The 24,058-nt window shown below is 41.1% G+C and overlaps 1 protein-coding gene across 6 annotated transcripts in view; it reads right to left on the bottom strand.

Annotated features, from left to right (window-relative positions):
- Positions 1 to 8,037: 8,037 nt before the first annotated feature.
- Positions 8,038 to 24,058, bottom strand: part of ANKRD12 (ankyrin repeat domain 12) — a 178,687-nt gene continuing 162,666 nt past the window's right edge. For all 6 annotated transcript variants that reach the window (XM_073550954.1, XM_073550953.1, XM_073550952.1 and 3 more), the window contains 5 exons: positions 18,328 to 18,426; positions 17,619 to 17,762; positions 16,672 to 16,731; positions 13,184 to 13,279; positions 8,038 to 9,377 (listed from right to left, as the gene is read on the bottom strand). In XM_073550954.1, the coding sequence (XP_073407055.1) occupies positions 9,192 to 9,377; positions 13,184 to 13,279; positions 16,672 to 16,731; positions 17,619 to 17,762; positions 18,328 to 18,426 (585 nt within the window). In that variant the 3' untranslated portion in view covers positions 8,038 to 9,191. The remainder of the gene's footprint in view (positions 9,378 to 13,183; positions 13,280 to 16,671; positions 16,732 to 17,618; positions 17,763 to 18,327; positions 18,427 to 24,058) is intronic.

The following is a 24,058-nucleotide window of genomic DNA, read 5'->3' as shown; positions in this document are numbered from 1 at the left end:
CATTCTTCGCTGATAGAAGATGGGTTCCTTGTTGACTGTCTGCTCTCCAATCTGTCAGTGTAGTAGTGGCAGAGTTTTGGCAGGCACCTCCTTTATATAGACTTTTTTTTTTTGACTTTAGAAGATTATAACTAGTACAACAAGTGGACACCACCAAAAAAACGCAGAGCTAAAAAAACGCTTACATGCGCATGCCAGTGCGCACGTATGCGCATCCATAGGCTATAATGGCCATTTTTAGCGCAAAACGTGCGCATGCGCTTTTTTGCAGGGCCAAAAAATGCAACATGCTGCGTCTGGAAAATACAAACGCACACCCCAAAAAAACGCAGCGCATGAAAATCGCATACGTGCGCATGCCAGCGCGCAGGTATGCGCACCCATGTTAAATATAGGGGAAAAAACGCATGCGCACGTAAGCGTTTTTTTCCAGCGCAAAAAACGCAAATGTGAAACCAGCCTTACTGCAAAAAAAAGGACCATTTTTCACATACAGTGGGGGAAATAAGTATTTGATCCTTTGCTGATTTTGTAAATTTGCCCACAGACAAAGATATGAACATTCTATAATTTTAAGGGTAGGTAATTTTAACATTGAGAGATAGAATATCAAAAATAAAATCTGGAAAATAACATTGTATAAATTACATAAATTTATTTGCATTTTGCAGTGCGAAATAAGTATTTGATCCCTTTGGCAAACAAGACCTAATAGTTGGTGGCAAAACCCTTGTTGTTGCAGCACAGCAGTCAGACATTTTTTGTAGTTGATGATGAGGCTTCCACACATGTCAGGAGGAATTTTGGTTCACTTCTCATTGCAGATCATCTCTAAATCATTAAAATTTTGAGGCTGTCGCTTGGCAACTCAGAGCTTCAACTCCCTCCATGTTTTCTATGGGATTAAGGTCTGGAGACTGGCTAGGCCACTCCATGACCTTAATATGCTTCTTTGTTGCCTTGGCTGTATGTTTTGGGTCATCGTCTTGCTGGAAGACCCAGCCACGACCTATTTCCCAGCCACGACCTATTTTTAATGTCCTGGCAGAGGGAAGGAGGTTGTCACTCAGGATTTTATGGTACATGGTTTCATCCATTCTCCCATTGATGCGGTGAAGTAGTCCTGTGCCCTTAGCAGAAAATCACCCCCAAAACAATGTTTACCCCTTCCATGCTTGACAGTGGGGATGGTGTTCTTTGGGTCATAGGCAGCATTTCTCTTCCTCCAAAAACGGCGAGTTAATACCAAAGAGCTTAATTTTTGTCTCATCTGACCACAGCACCTTCTCCCAATCAGTCACAGAATCATCGGCAAACTTCAGACAGACCTGCACATGTGCCTTCTTGAGCAGGGGGACCTTGTGGGCACTGCAGGATTTTAAACCTTTATGGCGTAATGAGTTACAAATGGTTTTCTTGGTGACTGTGGTCCCAGCTGCATTGAGATCATTAACATGTTCCCCCTGTGTAGTTTCAGGCTGATCTCTCACCTTCCTCATGATCAAGGAGACCCCACGAGGTGAGATTTTGCATGGTGCCCAGATCGATGTCGATTGACAGTCATTTTGTATTTCTTCTATTTTCTTACTAATGCACCAACAGTTGTCTCCTTCTCACCCAGCGTCTTACTTATGGTTTTGTAGCTCATTCCAGCTTTGTGCAGGTCTATGATCTTGTCCCTGACATTTTTATAAAGCTCTTTGGTCTTGCCCATGTTGTAGAGGTTAGAGTCTGACTGATTAATTGAGTCTGTGGACAGGAGTCTTTTATATAGGTGACTATGTTAAACAGCGGTCTTTAATGCAGGTAACAAGTTGATTAGGACTGTGTAACTATTCTGTAGGAGCCAGAACTCTTGATGGTTAGTAGGGGATCAAATACTTATTTCCCACTGCAAATTGCAAATAAATTTATATAATTTATACAATGCGATTTTCTGGATTTTATTTTTGATATTCTATTTCTCAATGTTAAAATTAAACTACCCTTAAAATTATAGACTGTTAATGTCTTTGTCAGTGGGCAAACTTACAAAATCAGCAAGGGTTCAAATACTTATTTCCTCCACTGTATGAGAAAACAATAGGTGAAGCAGGTCTAATAGTAGATCATTGTGGCATTTGAAGATTCTAATAGATTTTGAAAGGGGAATTTTACGCATTAAAGTTGCCCGTGCCATTGTCCTACAATAAAAGTACCGTATTTTGCAGATTATAAGACGCTCCGGTTATAAGATGCACCCCAAAATTTGAGAACAAAAAAACTTTTTTTTAAAAATAAAATGGTGCTTCTTATAATCCATGCGTCTTATTGCTTACCGGGGGTGTTGGCTGCGGTGAAGCGGGGTCCCAGGGTCGCTGCTGGAGGAGACAAGAGTGGAGAATTGCTGCAGGCTGTGATGAGGTGGTGTTTGGATGTGTGGCACGCCACTGCGGGTGTCCAGGGCTGCGGGGGCTCTGCCGAAATTTTGTGTAAGGCCAGAGCCCCCACAGTTTCATGGTTTCCTATGCGGTGGACTTCAGGAAAATGGCTGCCGGGGGCAGCGCATGCGCTGATAGGGATCTCGGCACCAAGTTCTCAAGAGATGAGAGGTTAGCGCTGTAATTACAGATTCTGACGTGTAAATTTCTTTACAGGTTGATCAAGAAGTGCACGTATAAAAACAATAGCTATTCCCTGCCATAGAATTTATGATAAAAGCACTATTTTTTAATAATTACATATTGCATTCATAATAGGGAGGCACTACCATATACTAACTTTTATTATTTATCAAAAAAAATTAAGAGCATCAATTCATTATTGCATTTGTGACTTTCCAATGATTTTCATTTGCACTTTATTCTTTCAATTTTCATCTATCTTAGGCCTCTTTCACACTTCCGTTTTTTACAATCAGTCAAAATCCGCCAGGTTTTGAAAAAAACGGATCCACAATTTTTTTTTGCGGATCCGTTTTTTCCCCATTGACTTTCATTATTGGCGGATCTTGACGGATTGCCGTCCGTTGCATCCGTTTATGGAATCGAGACCACACGATCCAGGGAGCGAATTGACTTGTCCCATCTCGCCAGAAGGAAGAGCTGGAGAGGGCGCGTGTGAAATTGAGCAAATGGAACTGCATCCATTGAGGCAACCATTTTGCCTAGCACACTCAATTAGAAACTGAGAGAGCAGGGCGAGCAACCTCTCAGAGAGATCGAACTCCGCGTATGAGAGCCAGGGCCTTACTAACTATGTTACTATGTATGATTTGTCCTTGGGTAGGAAGATCTTTGCTTGGGCCGTGTCAAAGAGCATTCCTAGAAAAACAAGATGTTGGACCGGGGTCAGAGAGGACTTCATGGTATTGAGAATCATAGAATCATAGAATGGTAGAGTTGGAAGGGACCTCCTGGGCCATCTGGTCCAACCCCCTGCTCAAAGCAGGATTCGCTAAATCATCCCAGTTAGATGTCTGTCCAGCCTCTGTTTGAAGACTTCCATTGAAGGAGAACTCACCACTTCTCGTGGCAGCCTGTTCCACTCATTGATCACTCTAACTGTCAAAGTTTTTTCTAATATCTAATCTGTGTCTCCTCCCATTCAGCTTCATCCCATTGCTTCTAGTCTTTCCTTGTGCAAATGAGAATAAAGTTGATCCTTCTACAATGTGACAGCCCTTTAGATATTTGTAGACAGCTATTAAGTCTCCTCTCAGTCTTCTCTTTTGCAAACTAAACATTCCCAAATCCTGCAACCTTTCCTCATAAGACAGGGTTTGCAGACCGGTCACCATTCTGGTCGCTCTTTTCTGAACTTGCTCCAGTTTGTTGATGTCTTTTTTAAAATGTGGTGCCCAAAATTGGACACAATATTCCAGATGAGGTCTGACCAAAGAGGAGTAGAGGGAAATAATTACTTCACGTGATCTAGACTGTATGCTTCTGTTAATACATCCTAGAATTGCATTTGCCTTTTTTGCTGCTGCATCACACTGTTGACTCATATTCAGTCTGTGATCTATTAGTATACCCAAGTCTTTTTCACATGTGCTGTCACTTAGCCCTATTCCTCCCATTCTATATATGCTTTTTTCATTTTTATTGCCCAGATGTAGTACTTTGCATTTCTCCCTGTTAAAAACCATTCTGTTAGTTGCTGCCCACTTCTCCAGTTTATTTAAATCTTTATGAATCCTCTCTCTCTCTTCTCTAGTATTAGCTATCCCTCCTAGCTTTGTGTCATCAGCAAATTTAATCAGTTTACCCTCAATTCCTTCATCTAAATCGTTGATAAAGATGTTGAACAATACAGGGCCCAGGACAGAGCCCTGTGGTACCCCACTTGAGACATTCTTCCAACTGGATGTGCAGCCATTTACGACCACTCTTTGGGTCCGATCACTAAGCCAGTTATGAATCCACCTAACAGTTGCCTTGTCCATTCCATACTTAGTCATTTTTTCAATAAGGATTGTATGAGAGACTTTGTCAAATGCTTTGCTGAAGTCAAGATATACTATATCTACAGCATTTCCTTGATCCACCCAATCAGTAATACCGTCATAGAAGGAAATTAAATTAGTCTGACATGACTTATTAGTTACAAACCCATGCTGACTCTGTTTAATCACTTCATTCTTATCCAGGTATTGACATACATGTTGTTTAATAATTTGTTCAAAGATCTTTCCTGGTATAGAAGTCAGACTCACCGGCCTATAGTTGCCTGGGTCCACCTTCTTCCCCTTTTTGAAGATAGGAACAACATTTGCTCTTCTCCAGTCTTCTGGCACTTCTCCTGTTCTCCAAGAATTTTCAAAGATTATGGAGAGGGGTTCAAAAATTTCTTCTGCTATCTCCTTCAGTACTCTGGGGTGTAATTCATCAGCACCTGTAGACTTGAATTCATTTAGGTTAGCTAAGTGTTTCCTCACTATCTTTCTGTTTATAGATATCCTGGATTCTTCTATTCCCTTAATAGGACAGTGAATAACAGTTGATGTTACATTTCCTTTCTGAGAGAAAACAGATGCAAAACAGAAGAAAACTATCTTGTAACCATAACCATAGAAGACGACGTCCCATACCCAGGCGTCGTCGACTACAGACAGCCACTCATCCCGAAACTGAAGGAGATGACCGTCCACCTTGAGAGGATTCCCAGGTGGGGGTGCCCCGTCATGTAGACGAAAACCTGTTGGTGCCAGACCTGGTGGGCCGGCGCTGGGTAGGTCTTGAGCGCCAGGTTCGGGCTGGCTTAAAGGAGGGTCCTTTCCTTTGTTGAGGCACAGGGGATATGTCTTGCTGCGGGTTGCTCTGTGGTTGAAACCTCCGAAAGGACCAGTGCGATGTGGCGTGCGCTTGATCCTCTGCTGTGGTAGAGATTATCTTGTACAGCTCTTCTCCAAATAGGCGAGAACCGTGGAAGGGAAGGCCCACGATGGACTTCTTTGATTCAGAGTTAGCGTTCCACACTTTAAGCCACAGAACTCTGCCGATCGTGACGATGTGCTGGCTGCTATGGCTGAGCTGGTGGATGCATCCAGAAACGAAAACGCAAAAAAGCTCTGGTCATTAAGGGGTTAAAGTGCTTTTGAGAATTGTCCAGTTACTTTTGGTCCCTTGAAAAAGAAGCAGCTACATATTAAAGAGCTGTAATTCCAAACCCTTACTCAAGTTAGCATGTGAATACCCTTAAAGTCTAGAGAGTGCACTTTAACCCCTTAATGACCAGGAGTACTTTTAGTTTTGCATTTTCATTTTTCCCTCCCCTTCTTTCCAGAGCCATAACTTTTTTATTTTTCCGGCAATATGGCCATGTGAGGGCTTGTTTTTTTGCGGGACGAGTTGTACTTTTGAACGACATCATTGGTTTTACCATGTCGTGTACTACAAAATGGGAAAAAAAATTCAAAGTGCGGTCAAATTGCAAAAAAAAGTGCAATCACACAATTGTTTTTTGTGTCTAGGTTTTTTTTTTATCTAAGTGGTGAAAAAAAATTCCAAAGTTTGTTAAAAAAAAAAAAATGCCATTTTCTGGAGACCCATAGCGTCTCCATTCTTCGTGATCTGGGATTGGGTAAGAGCTTGTTTTTCGCGGGCCGAGCTGACGTTTTTAATGATACCACTTTTGCGCAGATACATTCTTTTCATCGCCCGTTATTGCATTTTAATGCAATGTCACAGCGATCAAAAAATGTAATTCTGTCGTTTTGATTTTTTTTCCCGCTACGCCGCTTAACGATCGGGTTAATATCCTTTTTTTATTGATAGATCGGGCGATTCAGAACGCGGCAATGCCAAATATGTGTGTGTGGTTTTTTTTTTTAAATTGTTTTATTCTGAATGGGGTGAAAGGGGGTGTTTTAAACTTTTCTATTTTTTATTTTTATATTTTTTAAAACTTTTTTTTAAATTTTGGCATGCTTCAATAGCCTCCATGGGAGGCTAGAAGCTCCCATACTTGATTGGCTCTGCTACATATAGGCGATGAGCAGATCGCCTGTATGTAGCAGAATTACTGCACTTCTATTAGCCCCGACCACTGGGCAGCGCTCATAGCAATGCGGCATCAACAACCATAGAGGTCTCCAGGAGACCTCTGGTTGTTATGCCCACCTGCGCCTATTGTGGGCACATATCAGCTGACATGTCCCGGGCTTTGATGCGGGCTCACCGCCAGGAGACATCCAGCGATGGGCTATGCCAGTTATTGGATGTTAAGGGGTTAAGCCCATATGGATTACCAAAACATTCAAGATACAGTTCTATAATCAGCTAAAACTCGTGTCACAGTCCAACTGGCCTATAATATATTCTATGGAGAGCCTCAAATCAGTTTTTTTTGTGGTCCGAAAGACTGTAAAAAAAAAAAAAAAAAAAAATTAGGGAATGTGTTAGTTTATGATCCAAGTCATGGATCACAATCACCCATACAAGTTTATGAAAAATTCTAGACTGCACATGGAAGCCATATGTGTGGAATGTTTTAACACTACAATGTTTAGAGGCAGATTTGCTTCCATTTCTTTTCCAGTTTCTGATCCAATACACTGACTAAATTGAAACACAAGTAGAGAAAAGAAACATGAGATCAGAATGAGGCCTAAGATTCAAGTGTGGCAGGTTACACCTTTCAGCTGTGTATTTAGCCAGCACTTGTTCCCTTCAGTTCCCTATGATATATACAAGATCTGGGCTCACAGGGCCTATATATTTTTTTTTTTTTAGATTTCCCAAGGGGTTGTATAGAATTGGAAAAACTATAATATATTATATATATAAATAAAACAACTAAAAAAAAGTCTTACTCAGCCACAGTGCATGTGTGTTTTGCACCTTAGTCTTTTTAAGTTTAATACTTAAATAAAATTAGGTTTTTCTAACCATTCCCATGCAATCCAGACAAAGATGTTGTACAGTTTCAGCTTTTTAATCCCCATTGTGTCCCAATAAGCCAGCCAAGCATCTTTGTAATTACAATGAATTATTGTGGCCATCTGAACGGTGCTGGTGGTCACATGAGCCCCCACTAGCACTTTCAGCTCATTCCCCTGCTGGCATTGCGTCGACAGGTCAAGCGGTTCAGTGCATGCAAAGTATTACCCTTTGGACAGAACGTTCGCACAGACTTTCTTCCCATTAATTCTTGAAAGAGATCCGTTTCAAGCACATGTGCAGACCCATTTGGGAAAACAGAGAAGTTACTGGTGGGCAGGGTGTTTAGAGCTATGCAGAGGTGCACGATGCAGCCTGGTAATTGTTTTTGTCCCTGCATGAAGCAGAAACTACCGATATGCCTCAAGGTAATGGGGAAGACTCTCAAAAACACTAAATGCAATATGGATTTGGGCCAAAAGAACACACCAAGAAGAAAGAGAGTGGTCTGAAGGTAGAGCGAGACCCCTGCCAGATATAATGGAATAACATCCAACATGTTCCTTATAGACGATCAATGTCCTACCGTTCAGTGGGGCTGTAAAGTATATGCCACTTCCACTAGATTAATCTTTTTCTTTAATTTGTTGTGAAATAAATGTACACAGATTGTCCATTCACTTTCTGAACAGGACCGATAAAATTTATTAAACAATATATTTACATAAGTATATACAAATTTTTGTAAATATTAAAATAGAACATTTACAATTTTAGAGCTTTCATTCAAATTTTTTTTTCTTAAAAAATAGGCTCACTTGAGTCCGAAGTCCAAACAAGGATTAATTTTTTTGTCGGGTTTTTAGATTTGAACAAAAAAATAATCTGCGTGTGATAACTGTTTTCGGCAGCAGGCTAGCGTGACTTGTATTAGATGGTATTGGATGTGATGTGGCACAAGTGCTGAGCTGAGTGGTGCATGCATTACCTTTATCCATAAACCTTGCCAAGGCTATGAACATGCCTTACTGAAACACATACAAGTACAACACATTACGAGTAAAACAGAACCTAAAAGACGACTTTGGTCCATTAAACATCAGACGTAGGCTTCCACATAAAATATCTATCTTTGTACAGCTCGGGATTGTTAATTACAATACTATGTACAAAATGCACAGAAATATGTACACATATAAAATAAGTTATTTAAAATAAGACAATATTACATTTGTATAAATTTCACACATTATCTTCCTAAGATGTGATCGATTCAGAGCTTGTCAGGTTTCCGCTGCATTACATCTCGTTATAGCTGGGTGAAGGACGGAGCGTTAACCCTTGCTGTTGTTGGGCACGTTCCTGCATTGCACGTTTTTTTGAGCTAGATCCCTATGGCACTCATTGGAAAAGCTATTCAGTCAACTGTAATGCATTGGTGTGTAAAACACAGGTACCAATAGTAGCAGAAACAGACGGATGATCGTCCAAGTGGCTGTCACCTCGGGCTTCTTGCTACTACCCTGAAGCAGCTTCCTGATCTGCTAGCTATATGCTTCCATTTTGCGGCTGACAGTGAAATTACTGTAGTAAAAAGCATTTTTTTATGATTAAATATATTTATATAAAATAAATTTCTAGAAGCAAATCCTAATTCCACAAGTTCCTGAAAGACCCGGAGGCTGTGTGCGCATGTAAGTTCTTTGACATTTCCTCTTTACAGTGCAGGTTTTCCTCACAGAGGCTGTGCCCTCACATAATCCCCAAACTGCCGGTCTGCAGTGAAACGCGCAGAAATGCAGTCTATGGAACAAGCTGCAAAGTAGGACATCATATAGGAGTCAGTTCAAAGTCATCATTGACCTCCACAAGTGGAACGGAGAATTCCTGAATCTCATAAATGCTGACAGATTTGTACGTGGCCGGATCCAGCTCTTGTAGCTTCAGCTGCCACTCCAACCTCTGAACGGCATTGAGCGCGGCCGCTTCGTGCTGCTGCCTCATGAGTAAGCATGTCTGCAAGTGGAAGAGTGAAGAGGAGTTAGGAAACACTAATTCAAGAAGAATTTTAGATAGTAATAAATCAATGAAGATTAAGTGTAAAAACCCCCCCTAAATCTACTGCTTACAAATCTCACTTACCATCAGAGAGAACATATAAATATATAAATTAACAAGTTTAACCCCTTTCCTACATTAGACGTACTATTCCGTCCATGTGACCTGGGACCTAAGTCCCAAGGACGGAATAGTACGTCTAATGCGATCAGCTGCGCTCACGGGGGGGGGGGGCAGCTGATCGCGGCCGGGTGTCAGCTGATTATCACAGCTGATACCCGGCATAATGTGTCAGGGGCGGTCACTGACCGCCCCGACACGTTAACCCCTGGCACACCGCGATCAAACATGATCACGGTGTACCGGGGGTTAAAGGAAGCATCGGCAGGGGGGCTCCCTCCGTGCTTCCCTGCGACCCCCACAGCAGCGCGTTGTACAGCGCCGCTGCGGGGGTCGCCTTTCCTGCAGGTCCCCGGATCCAATATGGCGACAGGGACCTTCGGGGGCCTGCAGGGAGCTGGCTTCCTCACTGCCCGCAGAGCGCAGGCATGAGGAAGCCTGCAGCAGTGCCTGTGACAGATCGCTGATCTGTCACAGTGATCTGTGATGTGACAGATCAGCGATCTGTCACAGGACAGTGAGGTCCCCCCATGGGACAAGAAAAAAAAAAAAAGTAAAAATAATAAAAAAAAAAAAAAAATCGCTAATTAAAATTTTTTTTTTCCCTAATAATTTCATTTTTTGAAAATAAAAAAAACAAAAACACAATAAAAGTACACATATTTGGTATAGCCACGTCCGTAATGACCCACCCTATAAAACTGTCCCATTACTTAACCCCTTAAAAAAAAAAACGAAGCAAAAAATGATTTATTATCATACCGCCGAACAAAAAGTGCAATAACGCGCGATCAAAAAGACGTATATAAATATCCATGGTACCAATGAAAACGTCATCTTGTCCCGCAAAAAATGAGCCGCCATACAGCATCATCAGCGAAAAAATAAAAAGTTATAGCTCGCAGAATAAAGCGATGCAAAAATATTTTTTTATATAAAATTGTTTTCATTGCATAAAAGCGCCAAAACATAAAAAAAGACATAACTGAGGTATCGATGTAACCGTACTGACCTGAAGAATAAAACCGCTATCAATTTCACCGCACGCGGAACGGTGTAAACGCACCCCCCAAAAGAAATTCATGATAACGCTGGTTTTTGTTCATTCTGCGTCCCAAAAATCGGAATAAAAAGCGATCAAAAAGTGTCACGTGCCCGAAAATGGTACCAATAAAAACGTCAACTCGTCCCACAAAAATAAGACCTCACATGACTCGGTGGGTCAAAATATGGAAAAATTATAGCTCTCAAAATGTGGTGATGCATAAACTATTTTTACAATAAAAAGTGTCTTTTAGCGTATGACAGCTGCCAAAAATAAAAACCCACCATATATAGTAAATCAAACCCCCTTAGTTAGGGAAAAATAATACAATTTTTTTTTAATTTATTTCCATTTTCCCATTAGGGCTAGGGTTGGGGTTTCCACTGTTTTGGTACATCAGGGGCTTTCCAAACGCGACATGGCGTTCAATCTCAATTCCAGCCAAAAAAGTTGAATGGCGCTGCTTCCCTTACGATCTCTGCCATGCGCCCAAATAGTAGTTTACCCCCATATATGGGGTATCAGCGTACTCAGGACAAATTGAATAACTTTTGGGGTCCTGTTACTCTTGGGAAAATAAAAATTGGGGGTGAAAAGAATTTGTGGGAAAAAATATGATTTTTTTTAATTGTACGGCTGTATGTTATAAACTTCTGTGAAGCCCTTGGGGGTTCAAAGTGCTCACCACATATCTAGATAAGTTCCTTGGGGGGGGGGTCTAGTTTCCAAAAAGGGGTCACTTGTAGGGGGTTTCCACTGTTTAGGCACATCAGGGGCTCTCCAAACGTGACATGGCGTCCGATCTGAATTCCTGCCAATTTTGCAATGAAAAAGTCAAACGGCGCTCCTTCCCTTCCAAGCTCTGCCATGCGCCCAAACAGTGGTTCCCCCCCACATATCAGGTATCGGCGTACTCAGGACAAATTGCACAATAACTTTTCCATTCCAATTTCTCCTTTTGCCCTTGGTAAAATAAAAAAATTGAACCTGAAGTAATATTTTTTGTGAAAAAAAGTTAAATGTTCATTTTTTTTTTTAATCATTCAAAAAATTCCTGTGAAGCACCTGAAGGGTTAATAAACTTATTGAATGTGGTTTTGAGCACCTTAAGGGGTGCAGTTTTTAGAATGGTGTCACTTTTGGGTATTTTCTATCATATAGACCCCTCAAAGTGACTTCAAATGTGATGTGGTCCGTAAAAATAAAATGGTGTTGTAAAAATGAGAAATCGCTGGTCAACTTTTAACCCTTATAAAAAATTTTGGTGCCCAAATTGTGCTGATGTAAAGTAAACATGTGGGAAATGTTATTTATTAAGTTTTTTGAGTGCCATATCTCTGTGATTTAAGAGCATAAAAATTCAAAGTTGGAAAATTGCGAAATTTTCAAAAATTTCGCCAAATTTTCATTTTTTTTCACAAATAAACGCAAGTTATATCAATGAAATTTTACCACTAACATGAAGTACAATATGTCACGAGAAAACAATGTCAGAATCACCGGGATCCATGGAAGTGTTCCAGAGTTATTACCTCATAAAGGGACAGTGGTCAGAATTGTAAAAATTGGCCCGGAAATTAACATGCAAACCACCCTTGGGACAAAAAAAGGGGTTAATATACTTTGCATTTCAACTCCAGTAATGAAAGAGGTCCATTCTGGCCTTTTTTGCCCCCTCTATGGGGCTATGCACTTATCGGCAGGTAGTTGTCAACTACTTGCTTTTTCTATTGTGTGATAATCTCTCTGGTTTCAGAGTGATCCTGCGGGCCTTCTCAACCACTTTATTGATGGGGCATCATGGTGGTTGACCGTTTGCTGCCAGCTGCCTAATTCAACACATTTAGGCAGTGTGGAGTAGGCAATCAACATGACACCAGCATTGACGCCTGACAACAGTAGAGTGGAAGAGAAGGAACTGTTCTGTTAACACGACGTCCTAGGAAGTAGGAGAATGGTCGCCAAAAGCAGTTTGTGACCGCTCAGTCGGGAAACATGGTTACATGGCAGAAAAGGCAGCGACTACCTGCTGATCAGTGCCTGGCCCGATAGAGGGAAAAAAAAAGAAGTTCAAGATAACCCTTATATAATAAACATTACTTACCCTCCCCAGGTTCATCGCAAAGACGCCTCTGCTGCCCGAGGTCCATGTTTGTTTGCAGTGCTGGCGTCATGTCGACAGCTCAGCAGCCAAACAATGAGCTCAGCATCTTGTGCCTGTTGAAGGTTCTGGGCCCCAATGCAAAATCTACAAGTTAACCCTACTGAAAAAACTCTTCTAAAAATGGACAGGTCTAGTCATCAGCTACCATCACCCCCCCATATAAAAAGCTTATTCATTGTAGGAAGCTGAGGTCTGGTCACATGTTGCTCCACAGGCAGCCATTTTTTTAGAGCAGGAGCACAATGCAGTCTGTGAGGGAAGCTGGAGCAACAAGTGCACGAGGCGAAGCTGTAATACTTCTGTAATAGTAAGTGCCACAAAATCATGCCCCCAACACGTCTGGTAAAGATCAAAACTGATCAACTCCTTTATTGTAAGACTAATTAAGAAAAACGATGCAGCGGGGCAGCAGAGTGAAAGCCGATCGCTGCCTACCTTTAATTTGTCAAATTTGTCATCCACATCATGTAGCCATGACATGAACTGCCTGGCATTGAATCTGTCCCGTACAGATGCCTTCCCATCTTCTGTCTGCAACAGTGGAAAAGATCAAGAATCAATTAATGAGTAAAGAGAGGAAAACATTGCTATGACAATTTATGGGGGACCGTGACATTTTAGGGTACCATTGGATATCATTCATATTCACTGCAACAAAGTGGCTTTTGCATTGAAATCTACCACCGCAGTCTCACTTGTAATTTCTAAAGCCTGAATAATAAAATGAGGCACAACTTGCATTGTTACATTTTCAAAACCCTTCAGCCGCAGACTTGGATTTCTGACAACATATTATAAAGTTTCTGGTGCACGTGTTCTAGACAGATAAGTTGGCCGTTTCCCTTCAGGGTAAGTGCACACATTCAGTATTTGCAGCAGTAAAACCTGCTGTGTTGGAAGGGAGAATGCTGCATACAAATGGCACTATTCTATGCTTTTTTTTTACCATTCATTAAAATAGATTAAAAAAAAAGGGCTTAAAGAATGGACATGCTGCAGATTTGAAACTGTTTTGGAAAAGGAAAAAAATAAGCGACGTATGAACGAGAGTTCAGAAATCCTATTTACTGTGCTGTGTGGTGAATATGCAGCATGTGAACATATACCCTTATACTTATTCCCACTGTTGGTATTACTTTCTGTAACTGTTCTACCATTATGGTTTTTGATATTTCTAGAGTTGGGATGCCTGACAAAAAAAAAAAAAAAATAGGTGGCAAAAGATCTAATTTTAACAAGGGGTTAATCTAGGTATTAAAATATATGGTACAAGGCATTTGAATATCATATAGGAGAGTTTGATGATTGAGAACACACTTAATGAGCCTAAAGGTGTTGTCCTGTTTGAGGCGTATTTGGTGGCGCACTTTGTAATAAAATAGCTGTATTCCTCGTCCATATCAGTGTACCAAAATAACAGTGTCCAGTAGGTGGCAGCATTCCACTGGAGTTCATCTGTATCTGCCATCTCCTTGTAATGCAGTGTAATTAGCCGCAGACCTGGTGAAAGCCTTGTTACATATTATATGGCTACACAAGTGATCAATGCTTTGTTTGCTTTACTTTTAAGACCAGCACCAACAGAAACTATTTTTCAATGCACAATATTTCACACTTTAGGTAAATTTAAAGGTAAACGTGAGGCACAGAGTATACGCAACAATACGTCTAGTACAGGGCCTAAGAAGGGAAGCTGATAGGGATTCACAGGCTATAAGAGAACCCCTGATCTAGTACAGGGCCTAAGGAGGGAAGCGGATAGGGATTCACAGGCTATAAGAGAACCCCTGATCTAGTACAGGGCCTAAGGAGGGAAGCGGATAGGGATTCACAGGCTATAAGAGAACACCTGATCTAGTACAGGGCCCAAGGAGGGAAGCGGATAGGGATTCACAGGCTATAAGAGAACCCCTGATCTAGTACAGGGCCTAAGGAGGGAAGCGGATAGGGATTCACAGGCTATAAACGAACCCGTGATCTAGTACAGGGCCTAAGGAGGGAAGCGGATAGGGATTCACAGCCTATAAGAGCACCCCTGATCTAGTACAGGGCCTAAGGAGGGAAGCGGATAGGGATTCACAGGCTATAAGAGAACCCCTGATCTAGTACAGGGCCTAAGGAGGGAAGCGGATAGGGATTCACAGGCTATAAGAGAACCCCTGATCTAGTACAGGGCCTAAGGAGGGAAGCGGATAGGGATTCACAGGCTATAAACGAACCCGTGATCTAGTACAGGGCCTAAGGAGGGAAGCGGATAGGGATTCACAGCCTATAAGAGCACCCCTGATCTAGTACATCCCTGTTTCATGTTTTTCTTTTAAATTAAGCGATGAAAAAAAATTTCTGGGAAAATTTCAAAATAAATATTAGTTTGCTTCCATTTGTCGTGATCAGTGACATTTGACATTTTTCTGCCGATGTGCAATTTTTTCTGCAGTTTTGTGGAGAAGGAAAGATTCTGTTTCAAGTTGTTTATTGTCTTTACTGATAACATTAATTTTATATTTTGATACAGCACACTTTTACACTTTTTTTTAGTCTCCATACAGGCATTGAAACCGCTATCGTTTGATCGCTTATACTATACAACTATGAACAATAAAGTAGTATTGCATTTTATGGTAAAATTGCGGTTCTCCTACAGGTGAGCTTCACACAGGAGGGCCAAGATGCTAGTTAAGAGTAGAAGGCCAGAGTTGGTGGTGAGCGTGTGTTTCCTGACGTCCACACGTCGGTATATGGGTCCCATGTATAGTATTCTTGCTGACATGGCCCCATTGATGAACTAAGATTGCGAACGGACAACCATTAGGACAAGATCCAACAAACTATTCAGAAAAGTTACCTCTATATTGAGGGTTGTGGTTTTTATTCCATCTAATGTTTATGGGATATCTTTCTTGGTTAAGGGTACTTTCACATTTAGCGATGCACCAGCGGTCCCGACCACGATATGACCCAGTCAGGATCGCTGATGCATCGCTAAATGGTCGCTAGTGAGCTGCCAAACAGGCAGATCTCACCAGCGATACAGCAGCGGTCGGCGGTCGTTACTTACTTGTCAGACGTGGCGATGAAGACGTCCTCCCACCCGCGTCCACGCGTCGCTCGTCAGCGCCAGCAGGAAGCGGCCGACGAGAAACGGCCCAGGACGTTCTCGTGCGATCAGCGATAGACAGCGGGGGAGCCGGTCGGAGGTAAGTATCACACATAGCGATATCGCTAGCAATATCGCTGCTGCGTCCCAAAATCGGTGACGCTTAAGCGATATTGCTAGCGATCTCGCTTAGTGTGACGGGGCCTTAAGAGACAAGAGACCCCATCATGTTCATCCATTAGTAAATTATGGCTTTTTACTGTGGCACTATACTTGTGTTACAAATAGGGCAACATTAGGCTCAGCCTACATTGAGCAGGAGTGTCATTTTGATTTAGATGGGATTTCGATATTGAGATGGGAATTGTTTTTCTAAAGGCAAGTAGGGAATATTGCATATATCTTTTTTCATTCCTCCCCTCTGACCAGTTTGTCGCTCCATACTCCCCTTATATATTTGATTGTGGGGTGCCATTTATGGTTGGATTTGTGAGTATCCTTTCTTGACCCAGCTTTTATTGTTTGCTTTAATTGTGCGCTGACTATTTTTAATGCATGTTTAATAGAAGGACCCATTTCAGTTGGGTTTTTTGGTGTTTTCTGCAGTTATTGCCCCCCAGTACCATTTCTCTCACAAGTTCTCTTTATTAAGCCAAATAAGAGATGTTGCAGTCTTATTTTCTGTTTATAATAGCAATAGAGCAAAATTCTCAGTCTACACCTTATATCCATACGCAAATATACTGGGTTTACGTAATTCTGGTACAATTGTGAACATTTATTTAAAGGGCAAGCATGGTTTGTTTAAAAAGTTCTAATTAATTACCTTTACTTTTCTTTTTTCATCCACATCACGGACGCCACTGTAAAACTGTCCTGTGGTTATCTATTTCGGAGAAAAATTGATGGAAAGTAATTTTGGCCCAAATGAACATTTTTGTGGCTACAATTTCAAATATTTCAGTGTCACATTCTCATATAATAGCATTATCCTTTAATTCGTACCATACCTTCAGAATGAACATTAATAAAACACAGTCATAACATAGTATGTATTTTAGGAAAGAAATATGATTAACCGCAGGAACTTCTGAATAAAAATCCTTTTGGATAAGCAGGAACAAAATACAGAGTTTTCCATTACTTCTACTTTAGTCACAGTCTAGATAGGGGCGGTGCAGCTTGTGGCACTGGTGCTGTAACTAACTTTGCCGACATGCTCAACCTTTCTGAGCCAGAGAAAAGCGTAACCAACACGCACCCATCGCACTCCTGTGAACCCAGTTTATTCATTCATTACATGGACAGCTACTCAAGTAGCCACATGTACAGCAGTACTTAATTTTCCCTGTAGCGACCAGGAATAACTCGTTATCCTGGGAGCTGGAATCATCAGATCTATGCACAAATGAAAAGGGGTGTTTGTGGTAGGGCACGAGAAAAAAAGCCTAGGAATATCTAAGAGAAAACAACTCTACAATGTTCAATGATTATATATCACACGTTTCTGAAATTCTGACTATAAAAGATCAAATCTAGAGCAATTAAATAGTCATAATGACTGCAATCATCATCTGACTCGTTTACGTTTCTTGATTCGTTGCATGATCAATACATTTTAAAAAAGGGAACAAAAAAAAAAATCAGAGTCTGACATTGTGCTGTCTGGGCCTCAAGCAACTGATCCATCACGAGTTGTTAGTAGAAAATGTGTTCACATTTTCTAAGAACAGGAGGCAAAAAATGCACAGGATGATCACAGATTCCCTTTACCTGAGACTCCTGTGGAACATTGTACACCTCGGCATCCAGTAACACAGTACAGGCACTGAAAGGCAGCGACTGATTTGCCAACGTCCTTGCTGCTCGGTAGTGTACGCGCAGAACTTCCTGTTCATTAGAAACTATAAGTTTCTCCTGAAATAAAAATGTATTATCCATTTTAATCCTTATATGTAACTATAGGACCATGTTGCTCGCTTGTAGAGTACAGAGAATCTCCTGAACCAGGATTCAGGGGCAGGATATGATTCTTATAAATTTAGTGCAAATTAATGACTGCTGTAATGGAGTGGCCACACAAACCCCCCACCAAAACGTAATAAAACAAGAACTTTTAGAATCACATAGCCTCAGCCTTCCTCATAACTGTCCTGCTCCCTCTTGTCTTCCGACAGGCTCTACTTTTACCAGTTTGGTCTTTCGCTCCGCGACTGGCAGACGTCGCAGCCTTAGCCCCACGTGACCACGTCAGCAGCAGCGCTCACTAGAAGTCTGGTGCAAAGGAAGAGCGGATGGGAGAAGAGGAAGAGAATATTTGAAGAAGAAAGGAATGGGGCAGGACAGGTATTTGCATAGCCGAGGGGAGTTTTCTTTAAACCCCTTCTGGTGCTCAGAATCCATATTTTTTTGAAATTTCTGGCAAATTTGATTAGAATTATAGTTTAGAAACTATTCAGTCATCTCTACTTGTGACCCTTACCCTCTCAATGCTGTGTTGTAGACGTAGCTTCATCCGTACAACCTCTTGCTGTCGAAACAGTTCTTTCAGTGGCTCAGACAGGGACGGAGGGGGTGTAATCTGTATATTGAGAAAAGGATTTTTTAAATTTATTTTTACAGGGTTTCTATAAGGCTGTAAATAGTGTGAAATCTTCAAGAGGCTTACTTAGCAGGTGAAAATTGCATAAACGCGATAAAGCTTGCTAAAACCAGGCATTCTCACTTTTAGATGCAATTTTAAAGGTATCGACATTCAGTTATTAGTATGTCAGGGCTTGTTAAGTATATATCGAGATATGACTCATCGGAAAGCTGTTATAAGAACTAAGCTTACAATGAAGAAAAAAATTTGGTACGCTTGTATGAGGACCTCTCTGGGAAACAGGAGGTTACATTGTAGAAATACTGGTACTATTTGCAGCACAATAATAAGGTTATTTTTTTTGGATAGAAATGAATAGAATACTATCCAAAAATAGGAGAAAAAAACCTCACTAAACATCCAATAACCCTTTTCCGCCAGAGCCAGTTTTCACCTTCGTGACCGGGCCAATTTTTACAATTCTGACCAGTATCACTTTCCGTGGTAATAACTCTGCAACACTTCAACAGATCCCACTGATTCTGAGATCAACGGTTCCCACTTTCCAATTTTTTTTTTTTTTTAGGGACATCACATTTTGAAATGACTTTGGGGAGGCACCTACCTGTATGACAGAAAATAACCAAAAGTGACACCATTCTAAAAACTGCACCCCTCAAGGTGCAAAAAACCACATTCAAGAAGTTAAAAAACCCTTCAGGTGCTTCACAGGAACTATATTTCCCACAAAATGTTGTTTTAGCTCCATTTTTTTTTTTTCAATTTCACAAGGGTAGCAGGAAAAATAGCACAACAAATTTCGGTGTCCATTTTATCATGAGTACTCAGATACCCCAAACTACTCGGGAACATGGCAGGGCTTGGAAGGGAAGGAGTGCCATTTTGGCTGCAGTAGGTTGCGGACACCATGTCACATTTGCAGATCACCTGACATGCCATAACAATAGAAACCCCCATAAGTTACCCCATTTTGTTAAATACACCTATCAAGGAATTCATCTAGGGAAATAGTGAGTATTTTTAACCCTCAGGCGATTCACAAACTTGTATAACATTAGGCTGAGTAAACAAAATATTCCTATGTTTTCCATTAAAATGTTACTGACCCCAAGTTTGTAATTTTCAAAACAAACTGCAATTTGTTACACAGTTTCACCTCAGTATATCAATACCCCATAAGTGGTTGAAAACTACTATTGAGGCACAGAGCAAAATTCAGAAGGGCCATATAGTCGTGAACATTTTACTGCAATGATCTGAGGCAGAGCCCCTGAGGTTCCAGAACAGCAGATCCTCCCATAAGGGACCCTATTTTACAAACTACACCTCTCAATGAATTCATCTAGGGGTGCAGTGATCATATTGATACCACGAGCGTTTCACAGAATTTTATACCATTGGGAAGTGAAGAAAAAAAATTACATTTTTACCAGAAAATAAATTGTTTAGCCTTCAATTTCACAAGGGGGAAAATCATAAAAATTGCACCAAAATGTGTCTCAATTCTGCTTAACCTGGCAATACCCCATACGTGGCTGTACAGTACTGCTTAGCCACACAGCGTGATTCGGGAGGGAAGGAACGCAATTTGAGAAATTCTTGTGGAATAGTTTGCGGACTCCATACACAGAGCCCCTAAGTGCCAGAAGAGCAGAATCCCCCCTCAAGTGACGCCATTTTGGAAATTACACCCTTCTGGGGATTTATCTACAAGTGCAGGAACGATTTTGACTCCATGGGAGTTTTCTAGAAAAAAAAATTGCAAATCTTCCATTGTAGCGCCCAGTAGCTGCAACTGCCAGTGGCCACGTGTCCTCGCTACTAAAGGGAATGAATATTGACCGCATTCCACGCCTATGGGAACAGAGCGCAGTGAATATTAATTTCTCTTAAGTAGTGGGCACACATGACCGCATGGCAGCTGCAGGAAGCCAGCGGCTGACACTACATGCTATTAAAGAGTGAGCAATCAATACTCTGCCCTCCATGCACAGTCCCGGCGTGGTGAGCAGTGAGTATTCCGGCAGCTGTCCTCGGCTTGTAAGAAGCGCATGACATCCCTGCTTACTGGCATAAAGCAGCTGCTGGAACAAGACGCCACAAGGGAGCGGGGGAAGGCAAGTGTAATTTTATTTATTTTTTTTTTTAATGTTTTTCTGATGGGGCCATGCATACCAGTACAGGGATGTGGGCAAATCATACCAGGATGCTATTAAAGAGAACTGAATGTTGCCCTCCACGCCCATAGGTGTGAAATGCAGTGAGTATTCATTTCTCTTTAGCAGCGGGCACAGGAGTTAGCTGCAGCCTCCTGCAACCCGCTGCTCCGCCACTGCCCCACCTCAGCAAGAGCTGTTACATCCGGACAATAATACGCACCCCCTATTTTCCGCCACATTTCTTGAGCAAAAAAAAAGTGCTTCTTATAGTCTGAAAAATAATTTACTCAGTTCTGCAATGCAGGAGGTTACATTTATCATGCAAAAGGGACTATGAAATAGTGAAAAGTAAAAAAGAAAAAGCTTTTAAATTAAAAAAAACTCTTTTTTTTTAAAGTTCAAATCATTAGCCTCCCCCCATTAGAAATAAAAACAACCAATATATTTAGTATCGCTGTGTTTGTAAAAAACCCTGATCAAAATAGAACAAATGAATCCCTTCAGTAAATGGCGCAATGAGAAAAAAATAAAATTTAAACAATGCCAGAATTACATTTTTTTCAGCTTCTGAAACAGGAATCAATGCAACAAGAGGCAATCAAAACATTGTAATTACCCCAAAATGATGTCAATAAAAAAAAAAAAAAAAAAAAAAATAATAAGACCTCACACAGCTCCATACTCTGAAAAATTGAAATAACTTTACAGTTCTAGGAAAATGGAGTCACATGCAGATTTTTTCTCTAGAAATTTCAGATTTGTTTTCACTACTTACGGTAAATAAAAGAAAAGCTATGCTTGCATGGTTAGTATCACCGTAAGTGTACTGACCTGGAGGAATCATATTGCAGCGTCATTTTTACCACAAAATTAACACACTGAATAAAAAACACAAATCAATTGCAGAATTGTTTTGTTTTTTTTTTCCATTTCTACTTTGCTATGGCTCTTGGAATAAAGGGAGAAAAAAAAAACACGCAAAAACGAAAAAATGTCTGAATTTTTTCACCACTAAAATTTAAAAATGTGGACAAGTTTGTCTTCGACATTAGTTGTGCTGATGAGAAGAATCATATTGCCAGGTCATTTTAACCACAGTGTAAGTAATAAAAAAAAAATCTTTATGTCAGAATTGAAGTTTTCTTTATTGGCAATTTCACTGCACTTGGAGGTTTCTTTTCTTAATTTTATAGTACACTATATGGTAAAATGAATGGTGTAATTCCAAAGTACATATACAAAAAAATAAGCCATTATATATACACATGTGGACAAAAGATTAAAAGTTATGGCTCTTGGAAAGAAGAGGAAAAAAAATGGCCATGTCAGGAAGGTGCTAAAGGGAATATGTCAGCATGTTTTTGCTATGTAATCTGAGCACAGAATAACAGCAAGAAAGCCTGATTAACAGGGAGGTGTGCTGCAGTTTTCATATAGAATACCTGTTTTGGCTAATGTAGATGTAGCAAAGCTCTCTTGCAAGCTGCCAATAAGAGGTGGGAGTGGGGTTAGGCTACGTTCACACGTAGCGGAACTCTCGCGGAAATCACCGTGAGAATTCTGGATTCCATTCCGCGGGAAAATTGCATTTTAAACTAGTGTTTTGCAAGCGTAATTAGCTTGCAGAATGCTAGCGTTTTCCAAGCGATCTGTAGCATTGCTTGGAAAACTGATTGACAGGTTGGTCACACTCGTCAAACCGCGTTTGACGAGTGTGACCAACTTTTTACTACTGATGCTGTCTATGCAGCATCAGTAGTAAAAGATAGGATGTAAAAAAAAAAAAAAAAAAATATTGTTATTCTTACCTTCCGGCGTCCCGCGCAGCCTTCCTGCCTCTCTCCACGCTCCCGATCCCAGTAATCCTTTGCGAGAATGACCGCGATGGCGTCCGCTCCGACGTCATCGCTAATGACCGCGAGATGTCGCGATCCCATGAGAACGGACGTCATCGCGGTCATTCTCGCAAAGGATTACTGGGATCGGGAGCGTGGAGAACGGCGGTAAGGCTGCGCGGGACGCCGGAAGGTAAGAATAACAATAGTTTTTATTTTAATTCTATTTTTTACAGGGATATGGTACCCAGAGCCTGGAGGACAGTCTCCTCGCCTCCGGACTGTGGGTACGATCCGCAAATGTTTGCTTACTTTTTGCATGGTGTGCACAGCCACATGCGGAAAGTAAGCAGAACAATGTATTCCTATGGGTGCGGGATCGCTGCGATTCCGCTAAATTAATGAGCATGCTGCGTTTTTTTACCGCAAAGCGATTCCGCCGGGGAAAAAAACGCAGCATTAGCACAGCATCGCGGAATCCCATAGGAATGCATGGGATGCTTATTTTTCGCGGCAAAATTGCGCGCTTAAAACTTCCGCAGAAGCGCGAAAAAATGCTACGTGTGAATTCAGCCTTACACAGATTAGCTGGTCTGCTCTGCATGCCAGATGTAGTTTGGCAGTGATAGCCTCCTGCCGATAAAACACTTTGTATTGAACAGCTGCACATAGCCTAATAAGTGACATCCCTGGAATCAGTGTCGAGTGCTGTATACTACACTCACAGATTATATAGCAAAAATCTGCGGTAAAAGGGGTTCTCCAGGAATGTAAAAAAAAATGTTGCCATAAAAAAAATCTCTAAACACTTAAATCCTTTACACCTCAAGGTGGTTTGCATGTTAATGACCAGGCCAATTTTTACAGTTTTGACACCTGTCACTTTATGAAGTCATAACTGTGCATCACAGAAGTTTATAACGTTGAGCCATTAAAGAAAACAAAAAAAATTTTCCCCCCAAAAAAAAAAAAATTAAGTCCCAAATTTAGCATTTTGATAAGGGCAATAGGAGAATTTGCACCATAAAATTTGTAGTGCAATTTCTCCTGAGCACGCAGATACCCCATACGAAGGTGAAAACTACTGTTTGGGCTCATAGAAGAGCTCGGAAGGGAAGGAGCGTCATATGACTTTTTGAATGAAGATTTCCTGGAATCATTAGCGGATGCCATGTCCTGTTTGGAGAGCTCCTGATGTTCCTAAACAATGGAAACCCCCCACAAGTGACCCCATTTTGAAACTAAACCCCTCAAGGAATGTATTTAGATGTGTAGTGAGCACCTTGAACCCCGAAGGTGCTTCACAGAAGTTTATAATTTTGAGCTATGAAAATAAAATTACATTTTCAAAACAAAAATGTGTTATTTTAGCCCCATTTTCATAAGGGTAACAAGAGAAATTGCACCATACAATTTGTTGTGCAATTTCTCCTGAGTACGCCAATACCGAATAGGTGGGGAAATACTACTTTTGAGGCACAGTGCAAAACTCAAAAGGGAAGAGGCGTCATATTGGAGTTCATATTTTGCTGGAATGGCTTGAGGGTTCTATGTCACATTGGCAAAGCCCCTTGAGGTGCCAGAACAACAGAATCCCCCATAAGTGACCCCATT

The sequence above is a fragment of the Dendrobates tinctorius genome, unplaced genomic scaffold, assembly GCF_039654945.1.
Source record: "Dendrobates tinctorius isolate UK_male_01 unplaced genomic scaffold, ASM3965494v1 ptg000171l, whole genome shotgun sequence".
NCBI classification, from domain to species: Eukaryota; Metazoa; Chordata; class Amphibia; order Anura; family Dendrobatidae; genus Dendrobates; species Dendrobates tinctorius.
The sequence above is the reverse complement of the archived record's forward strand: the minus strand, read 5'-3'. Positions and strand labels throughout refer to the sequence as shown.